The sequence below is a fragment of the Triturus cristatus genome, chromosome 6 (assembly GCF_964204655.1).
Source record: "Triturus cristatus chromosome 6, aTriCri1.1, whole genome shotgun sequence".
Lineage (NCBI taxonomy): Eukaryota > Metazoa > Chordata > Amphibia > Caudata > Salamandridae > Triturus > Triturus cristatus.
In genome coordinates this window covers 1,756,496,940-1,756,515,693 of record NC_140589.1, presented here as the reverse complement: position 1 = coordinate 1,756,515,693, position 18,754 = coordinate 1,756,496,940, and the positions used below count along the sequence as shown (strand labels likewise).

Below are 18,754 nucleotides of genomic sequence, written 5' to 3'. Positions count from 1 at the left end.
GGATGACATAACCTGAAACCGGTCCCAGGATGCTTGTTTCCGGTCCAGGGAGGATCTGGCCTGGCAGTTCGGTCTGAACTGTTCCCATGGGGCACAGGGTCAAGACTGATTTGCATATGGCTGGGTCCAAACTGGGGTGGCGTAGTGGGTAAAAGAACGATGGATTTAAACCAAACCTTTTGACTGGGGGAGAATGTTTGCATTGTCAGCATTCTGTCCATCATTTGTTTGCTGTAACACTCCTTTTTATTCATGGCATGTGGCAGGTGTGTGGTAATAAGTACTTGTGTGAGATGGAAGACAAAGGAAGTGCACTTTCTAACAATGGCACTATACTGTGACAATTACCAAGTAAGGATAGGCTGCCATTTCTTGGTCAGGTCCCACGGCAGAAGGTTTGAAATACAGCCCATTGAATAGCACCCTCTGTGCTGAAGGGATGCTTTCTACATGCACAGTGGACTTTCTTTTCTGTTCTACTTGAGGTTCCATACTACTTCATGGTGGGCCCACTTCACTCTGATCTTCAAATGGTAGTGTTGGCACTATGTTTAACTGGAGTCCACTTCTTTGCCTGGCCTCACGTATTGATGCGGAAATTCTGTATTGTAGAACAAGCACTGGTCTCTGGTTCTCCAAGGGATTTTTCCCCTGAGAGATGTCCTAACCCCAGCCATCTAGCTCAGCGTAAAAGCCTCAGGGATTGCACCTTACTTCTCCAGCTGCAATTGTTCTCTATCAGTCTTCCACCTCACCAGAACCCTAACCACTTCCCCTGCACACGTATGGGTAGAATGTGCCGAGCAGGTAGCCTAACTTTCTGAGACATGTGTGGGATTCTGACCACCGAGGAGCACTGAGAGAGACAGCAGTTGTGCACTTGACCTTCCCCTTTCTGACGTTTGCTGACTTGGGGCCTCATGTAGGTAGCGAAATACCGGTCGGTAACGGCCGAATTTCGGTAAATATGCCGTTACCGACCGGTATACAGACAAGTGAGATGTAGGAGTCCAAAAACCACTTTTCGGTAAATATGAGGCGGTAAATACCGATTCATAGTTACCGAATACATAATTAACGAATCGGTAAACATGAAGTGGTAAATATGAAGTGGAAATAATCAAAATGACATGTAGGAGCACTCGGTAAATAAGAAATCCAGGAAAATCGGTAAATAAGAGTCGGTAATTAACACGGAAGGAAAGCAGGTGGTAACCAACAGCAGTGCAGCTCAGCAATCCCAAAATGCAACAGCGTGGACAGCCTGGCAGCCATGCACGTCATTGCAATGCGCCTACGTCTACAGGCAGCAGGACTGAGGGTTTGGCGACGGAAGGAACGCATCCACAGACAGCGCATCACACTATTCCAGCTGACTGATGCAGAGATACATGAGAGGTACAGGCTACACCCCGAAACCATCATGGACTTAAGCAGGGACCTACACCCACTCCTGGACCAGCCAATAAGAAGGGCGCACGCCATACCCCCACATGTGCAGGTGCTCTGCAGCCCACATCTGCTGGCATCCTGCATTTCGCAGGTGGTGACAGCTGCGGTGGGTGGTGTATCCCAGAGTTGCCTGTCCCGTTCCTTCAGGAATTCATTCCCCCATTACATTGGCTGCATTGATGGGACACACATCCCACTCTGTCCACCAGCTGACACAGAGCACATCTACAGGATCAGGAAGTCCACCCACTCCATCAATGTGCATACCCAATGGAATGTTATTGTGAAAGGTCCCGTGGGTGGCAGAACCAAAAGGTGCGCGTATGCTATTTACAACGAGGTCTGCAAGTTGTCGCACAGTGAGGCGGCCTCCAGACTGAGAGCCATTGACCAAGCGAACATGGAGAAGGCCTAAGCCGTTATAGATATTAGCACTAGCACTCTCACTCCTAGGATTCATGCATGAGACAATGGGCACATGCAAGTACACGGCGCATGCAATGTACAAGCCCCGATTTCGGCGTGCGTCCTACGAGGTATCCCAGTGCCTGTGATTACACCTTCTTTCGCTGTGCTTGCAAACGGTATTCATTTAAATATGATAAATGATGTTTGCTGCGGGATGTGAGTGGTAATCCCGTACATAACTGTCTCGCATGAAGTTGTCTGCTGCAATACTGTTCTCATTCCACCCCCGCATGGGCGGCGGGATGTTTCCATCTGACCTTCGATTCCAACCTTGAAAGCAGAGTCCAACTAGTTGAGCAGAATAGAGCGCCATTGTCCCACAAACAGGTGCCTCTGACTTCCCTCGTGAAATATTTGTCCTTCACGTTGCTACTACGCGCACTGAGGAACAGGCGCTTCTGAATACTGACCTCCCCCTGCATTTCGGCTCTTTGATCCAATGTATTATCAATGCCTCGTCCACGACCGGCCGGGCTCAATTTGTGTGAACATGTGGGGCTCGGGTCTCGTGACCTCCTTCCACACTATTATTTGTGTAATTTCGGCATTTTACATTCACTGTTGCCGAGCATCTTTGGAGGTGTTCCGCTGCATCTGGCGCTGGTGGAAGGTGTGCTGCTGTAACTTTTCATACTACGGAATGGCTGCTCCTTCTGTGCCACACGAGCGCCTGTCCCGTCTGCATCTTCTTCGTGATAGGATGCTTGACTTCTATGGTACTTTGCCATTGGCGACTTTGAGCCTGGCTTATGGATTATCCTTCAGGTATTCCTACTTCACCTGCGTACAACCTGTATTGCACTGCCTGGATTGTCCCTTTGAATGGCCTCTGGATTTGTGCTTGACCAACATGCTGTCTCCGGTGCCGGATTTCGATCGACTGATGCGGCCCTTAGTGTCTCACGAGTTGTCCTGTTATGGTGTCCGGATCATGGAGTGTGGAGCGGCGCTTGGTATCCTGGGTAATTGGGACATCTCAGCGGCAGCCTACGACTTCTTGTCCATGAGCTATTTGGAGGAACATTCCGGGTGCCCTCAGATTGTGCTAGAGGCTCCGTTGTTTGGAGCACACGTATGTTCCTTTTCTTTACTCAATTGGATGGCTGAGACTTTTAGTGGCCCTGAAAACGATTGGCTGTTGGAAGCCGTGGCCACATATGCTGCCTATACATTCATGGATTGACTGGATAGTCGTCCATTGCGCCTGTGCTACTGGACAGCACCCTGGCGCGACATTCATTTCTTTTATTTCTCGTTTTTCTCTTCCTGATGGTCTGCTTGAGTTGTTTACTATATATGCATTGTGTTTTTTACAATTGTATGCTGCAATTAATTGGACTGTAGGACTTTGGCGCTGCATTGGTTATGCCCTGTCCTGCTCTGACCAAACTGAACTCTGCTTTCTCTCTTTTCTTGCCTATTACATATTGCTTCGCTCAAGGGGGCGTGTAGCGAGTTCTCCCTGCATACGAACATGCATTGTTCAGTTGGCATGACCGCGTTGAATGTTATGTAGCCATATTTGTGTCTTTGCACACGACACTGCGTGTACATGTTCTTTCTTGAATAAACTGATGACTCGAAAATTCCTTCAGACGAGTGCATTATGTTGTTCCCATCCCAAGCACTGCGCAGCGACCTTGGTCTGTACATGCTGTGACACACAGTCTGGAATTTTACACAATGCATGTTTTCCACTCTGGGTTGTTCGACCCACGATTTAGCCATGGCACACGCGCAGCTGCACATACCTGAAAGTTGGTGCTTTTAATATCACAGACATCATGTTTATTATTCAGACCGAAGGCGAGCCTTCCTGCGAGGAGACTCCTGATGCTCCTGTGATGTGATTTCACTGAGCTGATCTTTGAGGTATGGGGTCCCCTATTCAAGCCTGAGAGACCTTCTATGATGGCATGATTGTGATATTGGCTACTTGGTTAAGGGTAGGTGGTAGTATCCTCGGTATTTTCCGAATCGCTAAATACCACCTCGGTATTTACCGAATCGGTGGATTCCACCTCGGTATTTACCGATTCGGTGTATTCCGATTCGTAATTACCGACTGTTACCGAATCGGTAACTGTTACCGAATTTTTACCTACATATAACTTACCGATTCTAATTTACCGATTCGGTACGGCTCGGTATTTACGAACCGGTAAAATTTATTTACCTACATGAGGCCCCTGATGAGGTGTTAAGTTTCTATTTTGCTGTGCAATTCTCCTTGAGAGGTCTGGAACTACCTTGTGCCAGGGAAAGGATGTCAGAGACAGATTAGAGGTCTAATGTTTGCTACTGAATGAGGTGGAAATGTAAAACTCAGCCACTTAGCAGCTACGCCATTCCTCCTCCAAGCCGCTTACATAGGTAGCTTTAGCACCAGATATTTATCCGCCTAATTACTTTGCACTCAACAAAGGGCCAGCATGGCCTTATAATTTTAAAATGAACTTCTCCTACTTCAATAAAAAAAAAGTACTCTGATCCACTTGAGTTTCTCACACAGTTTCAGCAACATTAAGTTAGTACGAGACAACCATGTTCTAAGAGAAAAATGCTTATTTCTTAGCAATTAAGAAAGTTGATTCTCCTTCATCCCCAAAGTTGTGTTCTATCTTAAACCATATTCGTAGGGAGAAGGCTACAGATTTTGATATTGAAGTGAGGCACACCACTAACCTAATTGGTAATACAAGATTATTCTTAGGGATTACAAAGTTAAACAAGAATACATATTCAGCCTGAAACAACTATGAACAAAGGAATATTCCCAGTGTTACATCCCAAATTTAGACACAAGACATATATTACGTTTATAATCCTTGAATGCTACATCCATATATGGTGACTCCAAAAGTTGAATGAAACTTAATGCTGGCCAGAGTATACTGAATCTGTGGGGCCAAATTTCATTTCAGAACTATGCCTCCAAAGATAAGTGAAAGAATGCATTATTTGGCTACATAGCAATACTCTTAAATATTTACAAGGATAATATGAGTGGAGTGTCAGTCTTTTTTAATAATACAGCATGATCAGCAAGGGTTAAAACAGGGATGTATCTCTCGCACACTATAGAATATCACCTCAAAGTTCGAGTCATAAGACATGTAAAATAAGGTAACAACCAGTATACAGTCCTGTGCAACTTACAGTCCTGTGTAAGTCCTTGGCCAATCTGCAAAACACATATCAAAATACATCCTGAATAAGAGAAAAGTAATAATTATGACTTCCTCTATGCCCTAGGGCATCATTTAGAGTTTAGTGGGGCTCCCATTCCGATAATCTTGAAGTTCCCTAGCCCCATTTGGAGGTGGAGGAAGCATTAGGTTTGCTTTGAACAGATTCTCAGCAGAGTCTCTAAATAACAACCTCTGACCTAGCAGCTCATCCACTACTGGACTTCCAGGTCATAATGACAACCAACAAGACCTAGAAGCCAGCCCCAGGCAGGGAAATCAAACAATTACCCTTAAACAAATGATAAAACAATTTCTATGTATAAAGTCAATTTTTTATTTGTTTTTAAAATACAAGGTCTTGTTTTGAGAGTTAATCTCTTGAAAATAAAAAATAACATTGCTGAGCAGTCACAACAAACATGGCTCCTGGTTGGACAACTTCAGCGGAGCTGACGGAACAGTGGCACTACTGAAGGTACATAGTTCTTCACCAGTTAGGCAGGGATTTCTAAATTTGGTGGGTTGTTTTCGTGCATGGGGTTTGGTGCTCATGGGCTTGACCAAACTTGCAGGCTGTCTGCTATGAAGGTCTAAATCACCCTGCTAATTTATTAGCAAATGCTATCAAATTTCCCTTTGTCTTTAAAATTCCACTTTGACAGCTTGTCTTTGAACGCAAAAAAAACCAAATGTGGATTGGTCAAAACAAACATGATGGCCACTTAGCAAATTACAGTGCCTTTATTGGAACTGCAGCACTAGTGGCTCCACTGATGGCAAAGACATCTCCACCAGGCAGGTGCGATATCTACATTTGGTGGGCCGCTCTCCATCAGAGCATCAGAGGGCATAGCCTCAGCTAAACATCTGAATGTCCATGCTAATTTATTAGAGAAATAGCAGAATTGCTCTGCCTACTCTACTGCTTTACAGGTCAGGCGTAGGTCAACAAATATGGCATAATTAGGAGATTTCTTAAGGCTCAGTTATTTACAACTCATCAGTGGCAATACAAAAGATTGTTTCACAGTAGTTTCTACTCATCTAAAACCAGCTTTAAATGTTATGTTCAGAAGCATTTTTCCAATAGATTTCAGAGTCATCAAGCAAGACGATAATTGGTAGATCAGCCGTATCCACATTTTTGTAAATTGGACGATCTCAGCCATTTGCCAAGTAGACAGAACTCCCTTGTGTGAAGTATTGAGTTTATTACTCAGTAAAGTAAAGGACCCCATAGAATCATAGCTGGCCCACATGCCCTATAGGAGCTTCGTTATTTTAATGGCAACAAAACAGAATTCATTGAATTTGGTTTGGAAGGAAAGTAAGAACTGTAACTACTTCTCTGTCTTGGGGCGTAAGCTTCCAGATACATCATTTTAAAGTGGGCTGCTAGGGCTTCCTCTGGGATTTTCAACAATACTGTGAATCAGGCATTTTAGTTCCAATAGCTGCTTGATTGCTAAAGCTAGAAGAATGACTGGAGCCCCCCTCGGTAAAAAACAGAAAACTCCAACTTCTGTGTAATTTTTCAGTTTTCTTTCATTACATTAGCAGCATGAAGCCAACTATCACAAACATACAGCAGGAGGTCAACTGCGGGAGCTACACTGTACAGAGTTCATTTTTTGGTGAAAACAAGCATGTAGAGGAGAAAGTTTTGACCAATACAAGTGCAATTCGATAGACTTCTGTTTTTGAATGAGTGTGTAACTATTGCTGCAGGAAAAACTCAGCTCAGTGAGAACAGCATTTTTTTGAAAACACAATTTTTTCCTTTTGCAAATGAAAAAAATGAAAAATACTGTATTTAACATATATCATGCCCCATAAATTAGAAAGAGTTGAGTTAAAATATCCAAAACTCACTGGAATCAAAAATATTTAAAATAACTTGTGAAAAATGAAAACTGTAATTTGACAAAAAGTATAGATATTTGTTGCTTTATCTAGAGTAATAAAAGATTCTACATTTTTTGATCATTAGGGGGCCGATTCCGATCCTGGAAAAACGCTGTACAAATCGTGGTATGGAGCGTTTCCCCATACAACTCGTACTTGTAAGGATTCCCCTACAACCTAGGAAGTACGATCCGTACAAATAGACGCTCTCCATACAAATTGTAAAAAAGACCATACAACTCGTAAATACAAGCGATTCCGATTCGGATTGCCCTGCACGCGACGTTCACATGTATTCCCGGCAGCATATTACAACCCGTCAAGTACGATTCGTACAAACGGCACTCCGTACGACCCTTTTTTTACAGGAGGCAAAAAGTGCCAGGAAAACATTGTATGCCCCGAAAACAGTACGAGACGGACCCCCCATGTACGCGTCGTACATCCCATGAATACAGGGGTACGGTGCATATGTACGGTGCGTACTGATGACACGAAAAGTGGGGTACGGTGCGTATATACGTGCTGAAGGGGTACTGGTCGTGTACGCACCATACAAGCACCGTACCCCAAAATCGCTTGTGTACGCACCGTACCCCAAAATTGCGTATGTACGGTGCGGACCCCAAAATCGTGTATGTACGGTGCGGAACCCAAAATCGTGTATGTACGGTGCGTACATGCGCGATGTTGGGGTACGCTCCATACACACGCCTCACATGTGGGGGTCCCCTGTACGCCTCATACCCCTATACGACCCGTACCCCGGTACGAGTCGTACCCCCAGAATGAGTCATACCAGGGTACGAGGCGTATAGGGGTTCGCTTCATAGCCCGGTACGAGTCGTTCCCCGTATATAGGCCATTTTCCATACAAATCGCATGCTGACAACCCGGTACGAATCGTACTTGACGGGTTGTACAGCCTTTTTACAAATTGTATGGTCCGTGTCGTACAGCTTTTCCCGATCCGATTTGTAAGGATCGGGCCGATCTGTATGTATTTTTCCCGTACGAATCGTCCTACACGGGTTGGAAGGGACTTGTACGATTTGTATGGAAAAAAATACGGATCCGATTTGTATGTAAAATAAAAGTCCAGGATCAGAATCGGCCCCATAATGTGGTTCTGTAGGATGATTCAAATCCAATTATTATGGTACTTTTAAAGGATAAAGTGAATACGGTCCTAAAGCAAATCACTACAAATGTTTGAAACACAAAGGAAAATCTTACTTGATGTACGTGTTGGCATTTCCCTCTGGGAAGACATAAGGATGCTTTTTTCGGAAGACATGTCCCACACGGCTGCACGGTATAATTTCTAAGCTCCCACCACACATCCAGACCCGGAATGAAATTTCTGCAAGAGATGATGTACATAAACTTCCGAAAGATTTCAGGAAAGCCTCATCTGCGTTACTTCAATTTACGCACAGTTAAAACACACCATTATACTTCTGATATCACATCTGGCAAACAGGGTTTAGTGTAATACTGATACCCAAACAAATGATTGAGAACACATATACTCTAAACTTAATGTCGCAGAAATACATGTAGTCTTCCCTTTACACAGATGTACACTTTTAGAAAATATATCCACCTGTTGAGGGCCTCAGAATTCTTTATTATGGCTTAAAACAAAAAGACCATACACTGCTGAGCAAGCTAGGTGATGTTTAGAGCAAAACAAATTACCAAAACCAGCAAATAACATAACATGTCACAGCACATGGAAATAATCTCCTAAATGGAATATATAACTGTGTCTTTATTGGTGCACCACATTACATAGATGCCATGACATCAACTAATCTTCAGATCAACTACGTTTAAATGACGGTCACTGAAATTTGTGGAGTTGACGATCATCACAATCAGTATTATGACATTTATATAAAATGTATAGCAAATTAGGATAATTGTCTAAAAAAGTACTATAAACACTGTTAATCAGTAAACAAAAAAATATAATATTTTATTGCTAAATGGTAATGGCTAATTAATAATAGTGTCAATTATATAATGATCTTTTAATGACTGACTTTTATTTCAAAATATGTTTCTGTAAATAATACCACATTATATAATGTGCATGGACAGTAATTATGGTATGTACTGTACTTTACTCAGATGATAGGCCCAATTCACCAAGACTGGTGCATGAGTAGTTGTGCGTTACTCCTGAAGTACTCCTGACTTATTCTAAAAATAAATGAGTATGCCAAGGGTATCCCTGGCTAACTCCTACAATACAGGAGTACTATATGAGAAAGTGGCAGGAAAGTCTTTGTAAATTGAGCCCATTGTCTATAACCGGCATTTCAATGTGCATCCTGTATATGTGGGTTTTTTCATTCACATTAATGTTTCTAAGTTTCCATGGAGATGATAGTTGCAAAGTTGCTATTTAGACTTCATACATTTTAATTGGTACTGTGTTTATGTATTTTAAAGTTAAAGTTTGGGTTCATTTGGCCTTAATGCATTCTCTTTTTGTAAAATATTTTTACATTTTCTTTGCTTTTAGATGCTGTGTTTTCTTTTAGGAATTCTTGGGGATTGGCACAGGAAATGATGCTTGTCTTTGGAGTGTCATTCCTTTGAATTTTGCTAACAAACATTTTTTCTTTGTTTTCCCATTTTTTTTTCTCTTTCCATTTTTGAGCAGTCATTTTTCTTACTAGGTGTATCAATACACATTGGCCAAGTCACATGGTCAGGTTTGTTCAAATGTATGCGTTCATTGTTATAATGACCATATGTTGTTTTGGATTACATTTGAATCTGGTAGCAGAACCTACACATACAGGTACACACATGCTTTTAGACAATACACACAAACACAAAACCACACATGCATATACACATGGTAATTTTAATTTAGATTTTAGAGAGCATCCCCGTATAGTGGCGGCGAATTGTTATGGACTGCTAAGAAGGTTCGAAAGATATTTCCCATGCTCCCGTTCACGGCTAGACGACTACTGGTGCAGGCACTCACACTTTCGCGGCTCGACTACGCTAACGCTCTATACCTGGGAGCCCCCCAGGCTACCATCAAAAGAGTACAAATAGTACAGAACTGTGCAGCCCGTATGTTGTTGAACATTCCAAAACGCTCTTCTGCCAGGCCTGCCCTCGCCACCTTGCATTGGCTCCCTGTCCAGTAAAGAGTGCAATTTAAAGCCCTGTGTATCACCCAGAAGTCACTGTCAGGACAAGGCCCGCCTCTGATTCGTACCTGGAGCCAACCTTATGTACCCAATAGAGCTCTCAGGTCGGGGAAAAAAGGTTTTATTTGTGTACCTAAGATCAAACGTGCACGTAGTGGAGGCCGACTGTTCACATATAATGCATCCAAACTTTGGAATAGTATTCCCTTCCACATACGCGCCAAACCTGACCACCTTAAGTTCGGAAAACTGTTGAAACCTTTTCTTTTTCATTAATCTCCTCGTAGCCTACTTGGCGTCTTGGCGCTAGGATGCCCCTGGGTAACCACGCGCTCTACAAATGTTCCTTCCTTCATTCATGTCCATATCCACTCTCAGACACACATTGGAGCCACATAAATACACAGAAACACACATTTTCCAACAAAAAAAGCACTGTCGTTTTCATATTGTTTTTTTAGGATTGCAGCTCATTATGCTCTTCAAAAAATATACTATTAATTGTAAGCAAGATGTCTTAAAAAGGCCTTCAAAAGTGCAATCATTTAAATCATGGACTTCAACTGAGTAAGTGATCGTCACAGATTGGTTATATTACAGCGTTGTTTCTTTGCTGCTTCATGCAGAGCCAATATTAATATGCAGCCCATGCATTTAATTGTATGTTTCTCATAAATAATGACACATTAGCTCAAATTCTGCTATACAGGGCTGAAGGGACTGTTTTCTATCAAGCTCTGCATTTTTCAATTTGCATAATGTTGTATATAAAGAAGAAAAATGCTGTTGAAAGTATTATTAATGGTGCTTTGTTTTTACAGCACGTGGATTCGTGTTTTAAGGTGAGCGAGCGTACGCATTGCTTTCAAAAGAGTGCTTGTCAAAAGCAAAGCAAACACCCACATTAGTCTTTAAAGAAAACAAAACAGACAATACTTTAATTGGTATTGTGTGGAAAAGATAATTTACAGCTCCTTTATAAGCAACTGAGTGAGGACGCATTTTGAAAAGATGCTCTTAAAATTAACTAAAAGCGCATCACCTTAAGCAAGCTAAGTGTACTCACTATTATGTTTAATTTATTTGCAAATGTCTGTTAATGCAGCATTGTTGACTACTGGAAACTGAAACATGGTTTTGAGATAGCATTATCTGTACATTTTTTAAAGATCACATTCTGTTGAAACCTCTATGTCTGAACACAGCATTTTTTAATCATCAAACCCAATGTTACCCGGTTTCTAAAATTTCGAAAAATACAGTGGTTTACTCAACACTGTTTAGGTTTATTGCAGTATGAAAAGAAACGTTATATTAAGCTGTATTGTTTAAATACTTGTCTAAAATGTGTGTTATGTGTGCTATTTAATGTAGGTCATTTTTAAGTTGTCTATGTACAACGAACATAACATTTTGTCTGATACGGCCTAATAAAACATTTTCTAAAGTTCTTGGGGGCATATTTACAACGAGGCGATAAAAATTTATCGGCCGAAAAGCGGCGATAATTTTATCGCTATATTAGCAAGGTCACGCTAACGCGTGAAACCTTGCTTTAGCGTGCGGATTTCTTACGCCCAGCTTCGCATCTCTAATGAGATGCAAGTGGGCGTTCCTGACCTGAAATGATAGGAGAAATGTCGCTAAGCGACACCTGTTATCGCTACTTTCCTAACACCTGCTTTAGGACTGACTTAGCCATGATATCCTATGGAAGGAGGATATCATGGCTACGTTTGTGAGTCCCTATCAACAAGCTAACGTGAGATTATCGCTGGATTTCCAGCGATAATCTCACGTTAGCCAGTTAGCGTGAGGATTTTTATCGCTATTGAGGTAAGCGTTGCTAATAGCACGCTATCTCAGCAATAAAATTCCACGGTAGCCGGCGATAAATATCCTAGCGCTAAGTGCGCTTTGTGATAATTATCGCCGGTTGTTGTTGATATGCCCCCAAGTTTCAAACATGGTATGATTTGCCTCATTATGGCATGTTCTATAGTTCTTTGTTTCAAAAATTTATTTGGTAATGATAAAGACAAGCATACCCTGTTAATAATGAAGCACAGATTATTGCTTCAAGGTGAGGGCTTGTGTTATATTTACTGAAAACTGTTTACACTTGCCATTTACAATCTAGAGCATAAAATATTTAAAAAATCCAGGAGAAGATAATGAATGATTTATCAATAAGAATTGCCTGTGTGCACTTTCCTTAATGATAATACAAAAGAGCCTCTTTGCTGAAGAGCCTGCATGAGCAGCGGTAGGCTCTCTCCTCAAACAAAAGAGTGATGAAAAGGAATCAGAAGATGATGGCTGCATGATGGCTGTGTTGCAAGTGGTGAATTTTAAAGACATACAGAACAGAATATTGCCTACTAAATACTTTTAACAAAGGGAACGTAATTGTGTTGCATTTTATGAAAGCCTGTGTGCATGCATGTCTTTATTTTGTACACAAAAGTCATAAATACAACAAGTGAAAGTGCGAGTGTGGTTGACCTCGGAGCTGGAGAACTGGGTTCGAGACTCAGCAGGGACGCTCAACATCCTGTGATATTTGGCAAATCACTAAGGGGCATATCAGCAAGGGCTGGCGATATAATTATCGCCGCTTTAGCGTCCGTTTTTGGTCAAAAAGCGGCGATAATTATATCGCAATATCATTAAGGACACGCTAGCGTGTGTTTCCTTGATGTAGAGCCCGTTTTTTCACAGCCTCGCCTCGCATCGCTAATGAGATGCAAAAGAGGCGTGGCTGTGAAAACAACACATGTTAATATCATAAAGGCAGCTTCGCTATATTAACAAGGAGGTGCAGCGATAAAAAAAAATCGCGCTACCTCAGCCTTAACTCAGGAATTTAACACCTGTTAAATTCCTGACTAAGGCATACTTTTAATGGGATATGGATTATGCTGATAGGACCACAGGGTCCTATCAGCAATGTTATCGCTGTTTTCAACGGAACATCGCTGGAAAACCAGGGATGTTCCATTGAATACACCGCTATCACTGAAATATTATCGCCATAGCGCTATGCGTTGTAAATATAGCGTTATCATGGCGATAATATTCTGCAATAGCTGGCGATAATTTTTCTATCGCTATGAACGGCCAGCGATAATTATCGCTGGCCGTTGATGATATGCCCCTTAATCTCCTTGTGCCTAACAAAAGAAACTTGAATGTGTCCATCTGTAATGTAAATGGTGTTCATGTAAAGCGCTCTGAAGTCTTTATTCATTTATATGTATTTTTTTACTTTAAATGGAATACAGGGTTCAGATGCTGTTAAAGAATAGATATCTTCCTGATAAGGTGTGTTCAAAGCTTTGCAAAGTTACAGATTTGAACCCTTCACAAAGTTTACAATGCTCCCCGGTTTAACTTCACTTTCGCACATGGAAAGCATTTCTGCACATTGAGAATATTTTTGGCTGCATTGTGAGATATTTTTTAGTTTAATCAAACCCAGACAAGATGGAAAATATACCCAAACCTTATCTCTGCAGGTTAACATTTTGCCGATTTTTTCTATGTACAGTGATAAATGTATGCAGAATTTGTCTTTTCAAACTTACCTTTTGAGACAAACATTGCTATATTAGTTTGCACTTTACACACTCATGTAGCAAAGCACAAACTTCGGAATCTTCTCAAAATTTTACACAGAACTTAACAAAAGTTGCGCATACCTAATTTTGACCAGTGCAGTGGTGAACAAAATCATAACTGTTATCTTTTACTTCTTTGATTTAAAAGGTAGAATTTCGGTTTTCCTATAGTGTTGGGAACCATTTGTTTTTGCTTTGTTTATTTTCCGGAGTAATAGTTTTTTGAATTTTTTTAGATTTTGTTTATTTATTCAGTTTGCAAACACCGCTTTTAACCCCTTCGATGCTGCGCAGATTCCGCCGCTGTGCTGGCGGAATCTTGCGCGGGCGGGGTCATGACGGAATGGTTCCGTCATGAGCACAGCTCAACCGTGGGTCATGACGGAACCATTCCGTCATGAGCACCGAAGGGGTTAATATATAAAAAGAAGATCACTTAATAAAGCATACAAATTAATATTTGATGAACGTAATATACAATATGAAACGCTGAGCGTAATTCAGTGTGTTTTGTTGAAATGAAATTTATCCTGCCTTATGTAGAGTACTCCCCAGCCTGGGGACTCACCAATGACTACCCCCCACATGAAGCTTAGTATAAAATGACCTAATTCTTCTGCGTGTAGCCGCAAACTCAACATTCTAAACCTGCATTTACTTTGCTCCAGTCTAATGCCTATGTCACAGTTCAACAGAGTCGCAAACTCACACAATACTAAATCTTCCCCCTCTTTAAAATAAAAAATAAAAAATATTTACAAATATATACACAATCATTCCTCTTTAATGAGTGTTCATGGCACTTTGGTTACACTTTCAGACCATGTCTTTGGAAACTGTGGACAGGCAGTAGAAGTGTCACTGACCGGCTTTGATTTGATTTATAAATTACAAAGCTCAAACAAATGCCCAGAGGTGTCTTGGGGCTGCTCAAACTGGTAAATGATAAGCAGGGAGATGGACAATACTTATCATGAGTGAAAAGTCATATTTTAAAAATGGTCCTTATTGAGCTTCAGCCTCCCCAGGTAGCCAATCTGTAGGTAGGAACTACCAAGTTTCTAGCTAGGCTGGAGCGAATATTCTTGCCTGGAAGATAACATCTGACTCTGTCTTTCAAATATACGGGGCCAAGACCATGAAGTGCTGTGTAGGCTGTGCACAGGCCCTTAAACACTATCCATTACCTTACAGGTAGCCAACGCAGCTTAATGATGGCTTGAGAGGCCGAACTGTATCTGGAGATCTTCATCAGTGTACGAGCTGAAGAGTTTTGTAGAACTTGAAGTTTATTCAAGGACGGTTTTTGGCAAATTTTGATACAGACCATTGCAATAGTCTAGTCTAGATAGAACTAGAGCAATAATAATGGCCTTTATCAGATCAAAAGGTATGAACGGAGAAACTTTCTTAAAGGAAAGCAGGGCAAAAAAGGAGCTCAAAGTCATTCTATTCACTTTTTATGATAATCAGATGTCATTCAGAACACCTAGATTTGTTACCTTCTGGACTGGCACTGGAAGGGTGCCCAGTTCCTCTGGCCACCAGTCAGGGTACCAAAAGGTTGTGTTGTTGCTGAACAAAATTATTTTGGTCTTTGATGAATTAAGTTTTAGGCAGTTTTGGTCCATCCAATATCCAATTGCACTCATACAACTACGAAAGATCTTGCCCATATTCTGCCCATTATCACATAAGTTAACCGCTGTTTGGGTGTCATCATCATAAGAAACTAACAACAAGCCAAACTTTTGATTAGTGCTGCCATGGGGGAAATGTATAGTTTGAACAACATTGGGCTCAAAGACAAACTCTGGGGACCCCACACGGCAGCATTAAGGGGTCTGATTAAAAAAAAACTTAAAGGAGACTGATTGAGAATGATGGGTCAGGATTGATCTCAAAAGGTTAAGGGCAGCACCATGAATCCCCCGTCTCTGTAGCCAAGAAATCAAAATGTTATGGTTGACCATATCAAAAGCCACATAGAGATGTAGCAGGATGAGGGTGGCATTGCCCACCTCATCCACTGTGGCCCTGGTCTCTTCAGTTGCAACCATAAGTGCTGACTCCATAGTAAAACCATTTAGAAAACCACATTGTGTTTCAGCTAGGAGGCGATTGGCTTCCGGAAAAGGGGTGAGCTGTAAATTCATGGTTTTTTCAACCACTTTTGCTGGGAAGGGAAGTCTTGAAATGTTGCAAAAGTTGTTGAGATCCTGCTCATCCAGGTCTGGTCTCTTCAGCAGTGGAAGCACTGAGGAAACCTTCCACTGCTGTGAAAATACACCTGAACTAAATATGATGTTAAAAATCCCTGTCCGATTTGGGGCTACTACATCTGGAACTAAATGAAAGACAGTGACCCTGACTTAACATTGGAGATTTTACCTCAACAAGGAGCTTTTTATATTGTCCAATACAGGACTGATATTTCTCTCTCTCTCTGGAGTATTGTTATAATCTCACCTCCAAACTCTCCCTTGTCTATGGTAGCTTTGTTTTGCTGCCCTGAGAATATCATTAAAACAAGGAGCTCTTAGCTTATATCATCTAGTTGTTTTAAGTTTGGCAGGGGCTAATTTATAAGCAGCCCTATTAAGCTAGCTTGTAAAGTTTTCCACCAATGAGTCAATATGCGTGGTGCCTTCTGGTTGAGAATTCGCAAGAATAGCGTTCAACTCTGTGGTTTGAACCCTGTGCCACGTATGCGAGACAACCAATATTAAGGCTGCCTTCATGACCTTATTTTTTGGGGGGAGCATTATTTCCCAGAGAACTGCGTTGTGGTCTGTCTAGATGAGTGGAAGAGTGGTGGGACAGGGAACAAAAGGATTGTTAGAAAAAATTCCATCGAGGGTATACCCAGCCACATGCGTGGGCACAACTACACACTGGGAAAGACTGAGATAGGACAAAGTGTTTATGAGCAAGTCTGTATCCGGGTTTAAGTTATTCTTGAGATGAAAGTTAAAATCTCCTAATATTGTGAAGGCTGACTTGCCAACAATATCGTTCCACAATAATTCTAAAGAATGGATAAAGGGGGTTCTTGGCCTGGGGGATGATAAATCTTCAGTCTGTTAAATGACTGAGATTTAGTCAACTCGAAGCTAAACAAAAGAGCTTTCTGGGCATTGGAGGATGCAGGATTACATTTCGTTAGAAAAGATTCCCGAAAGATAACTACAATTCCTCCTCCCTTTTTACAAGGTCTATCATGCCTAGTAATGACATAGCCCACTGGCACTGCTGTTATCAACTCTGGTCCATAAGCCAGATCAGCCCAGGTCTGTTATAAAAACGATATCAATAGCCTGTGAAGCAATGAATTCCACTGCTTCCATATGGTGTTTAACTAGCGATCTGGTGTTAATCAGAGCACTTTGGTTCTAGATTGATGATGATGTTTTTGAACCCATGTCAGCGAGATTGTATAGAATCTGGATTCATGGGTCACAAAAACGGACACTCTGGCTTCTTACCTAAAGGTCTCAGTGCCAGGAGATTTCCTTTTGAGTACAGTTTCCCAGGGATTGCCTGCCGTTTCGGACAACCCAGGGGCCTGGCCCTGGGTATGGTCCAGGTGCGGACCAGCGCAGAAGGGCTTGGCTTTGGCACATCTACGATGCACCATGAGTGCAGTTGTGTCAGCCTCCCACTTATGTAGCCACTCCTAAACCTTTAGAGAAACAGCTAGTCCGCTCACTCCTAAGGTGGTGAAGGCGGCCATCACGAGGCCCTTCAAACAAAAGGAGCAGTGGCCACCATAAGCTGGACCCTAGCCATTGGGTAATTTGTTCAAAAGAGCAATTTATAGCTGATATTATATTAATTTTTTTAAATTCTGAGAACAATTAAATGTTAAAAAGGAGCATGCATACACAGTTCCCTTACCCATTTCCCTGTGCACTGAGCAAAATATGATCAAGGGCAGTTTACTGATCTTAAGCTGCGTGGTCACGCCAGCCTCCCACTTATGTCGCCCTCTCGTAAACATTTTGAGTAACAACTAGACAACTCACCCCTAAGGCAGTGATGGGGGCCGTCAAGTGGCCCTTCAAACGGAAGAAACAGTGGCCACCAGACGTGGTACCCAGACAACAAGAAATTTGTGCAAAAGAGCAATTTCTAGCTGATATATATATATTTTTAATTCTAAGAAAAATTCATTTTTCAAAAGAACCATGCACACACAGTTCCCCCTCCCGTTTCCCTGTGCAGTGAGCAAAATATGATCAAGGGCAGTTTACCAATTTTAAGCTGCATGGTCGCGCCAGCCTCCCACTTATGTAACCCTCTCCTAAACCTTTTGAGTAACAACTAGACCGCCCACCCATAAGGTGGGGATGGTGGCAATCAAGTAGCCCTTCAAACGGAAGGAGCAGTGTCCACCAGACGCAGTGCACTAGCCAATGGGTAATTTGTGCAAAAGAGTCATTTCTTTGTATTTCTCTGTATCCTCGTGCGGACGCGCACAAACAGGACCACGGACTCTGAATATGCTGTTGCCAAATAATCGGTGCTTTATTCAAAAGGAAAGGTGCAGTCTCAGACTTGTTTCGGACACAGACTGTGTCCTTGATCACTTGTCGACATATTGAAAGACAGAAAATATAAACCACACAGCACTTCCGGTTCGCGCGATTGACAGGCAGGGAACATAAAAGAAATACTATAAATAGTGTTATATAATCTAACAAATATAAATACATAATATAATATAGCTAAAACAACTAAGGGGCATATCAACAATGGCTTTATCTCTGCTTTTTTGGCTTTAAAAGCCAAAAAAGCAGAGATAAATCTAGCACCCTATCAACAACAGGGTGCTAACATGCAAATTTAGCAAGTTTCATACCTGCTCTCTAAAGTGCTATTGGTGTGAGGGGTGCAAAAAATGAATAATGTATGCAAAATAGTGCTTTAAAGATAATAA

General features: G+C 41.7%; 1 protein-coding gene across 2 annotated transcripts in view; it reads right to left on the bottom strand.

Annotated features, from left to right (window-relative positions):
• Positions 1–18,754, bottom strand: part of GALNT14 (polypeptide N-acetylgalactosaminyltransferase 14) — a 1,097,368-nt gene that overhangs the window by 95,732 nt on the left and 982,882 nt on the right. For both annotated transcript variants that reach the window (XM_085613021.1, XM_085613020.1), the window contains exon 10: positions 8,253–8,379. In XM_085613021.1, coding sequence (XP_085469147.1) covers positions 8,253–8,379 — 127 coding nt within the window. The remainder of the gene's footprint in view (positions 1–8,252; positions 8,380–18,754) is intronic.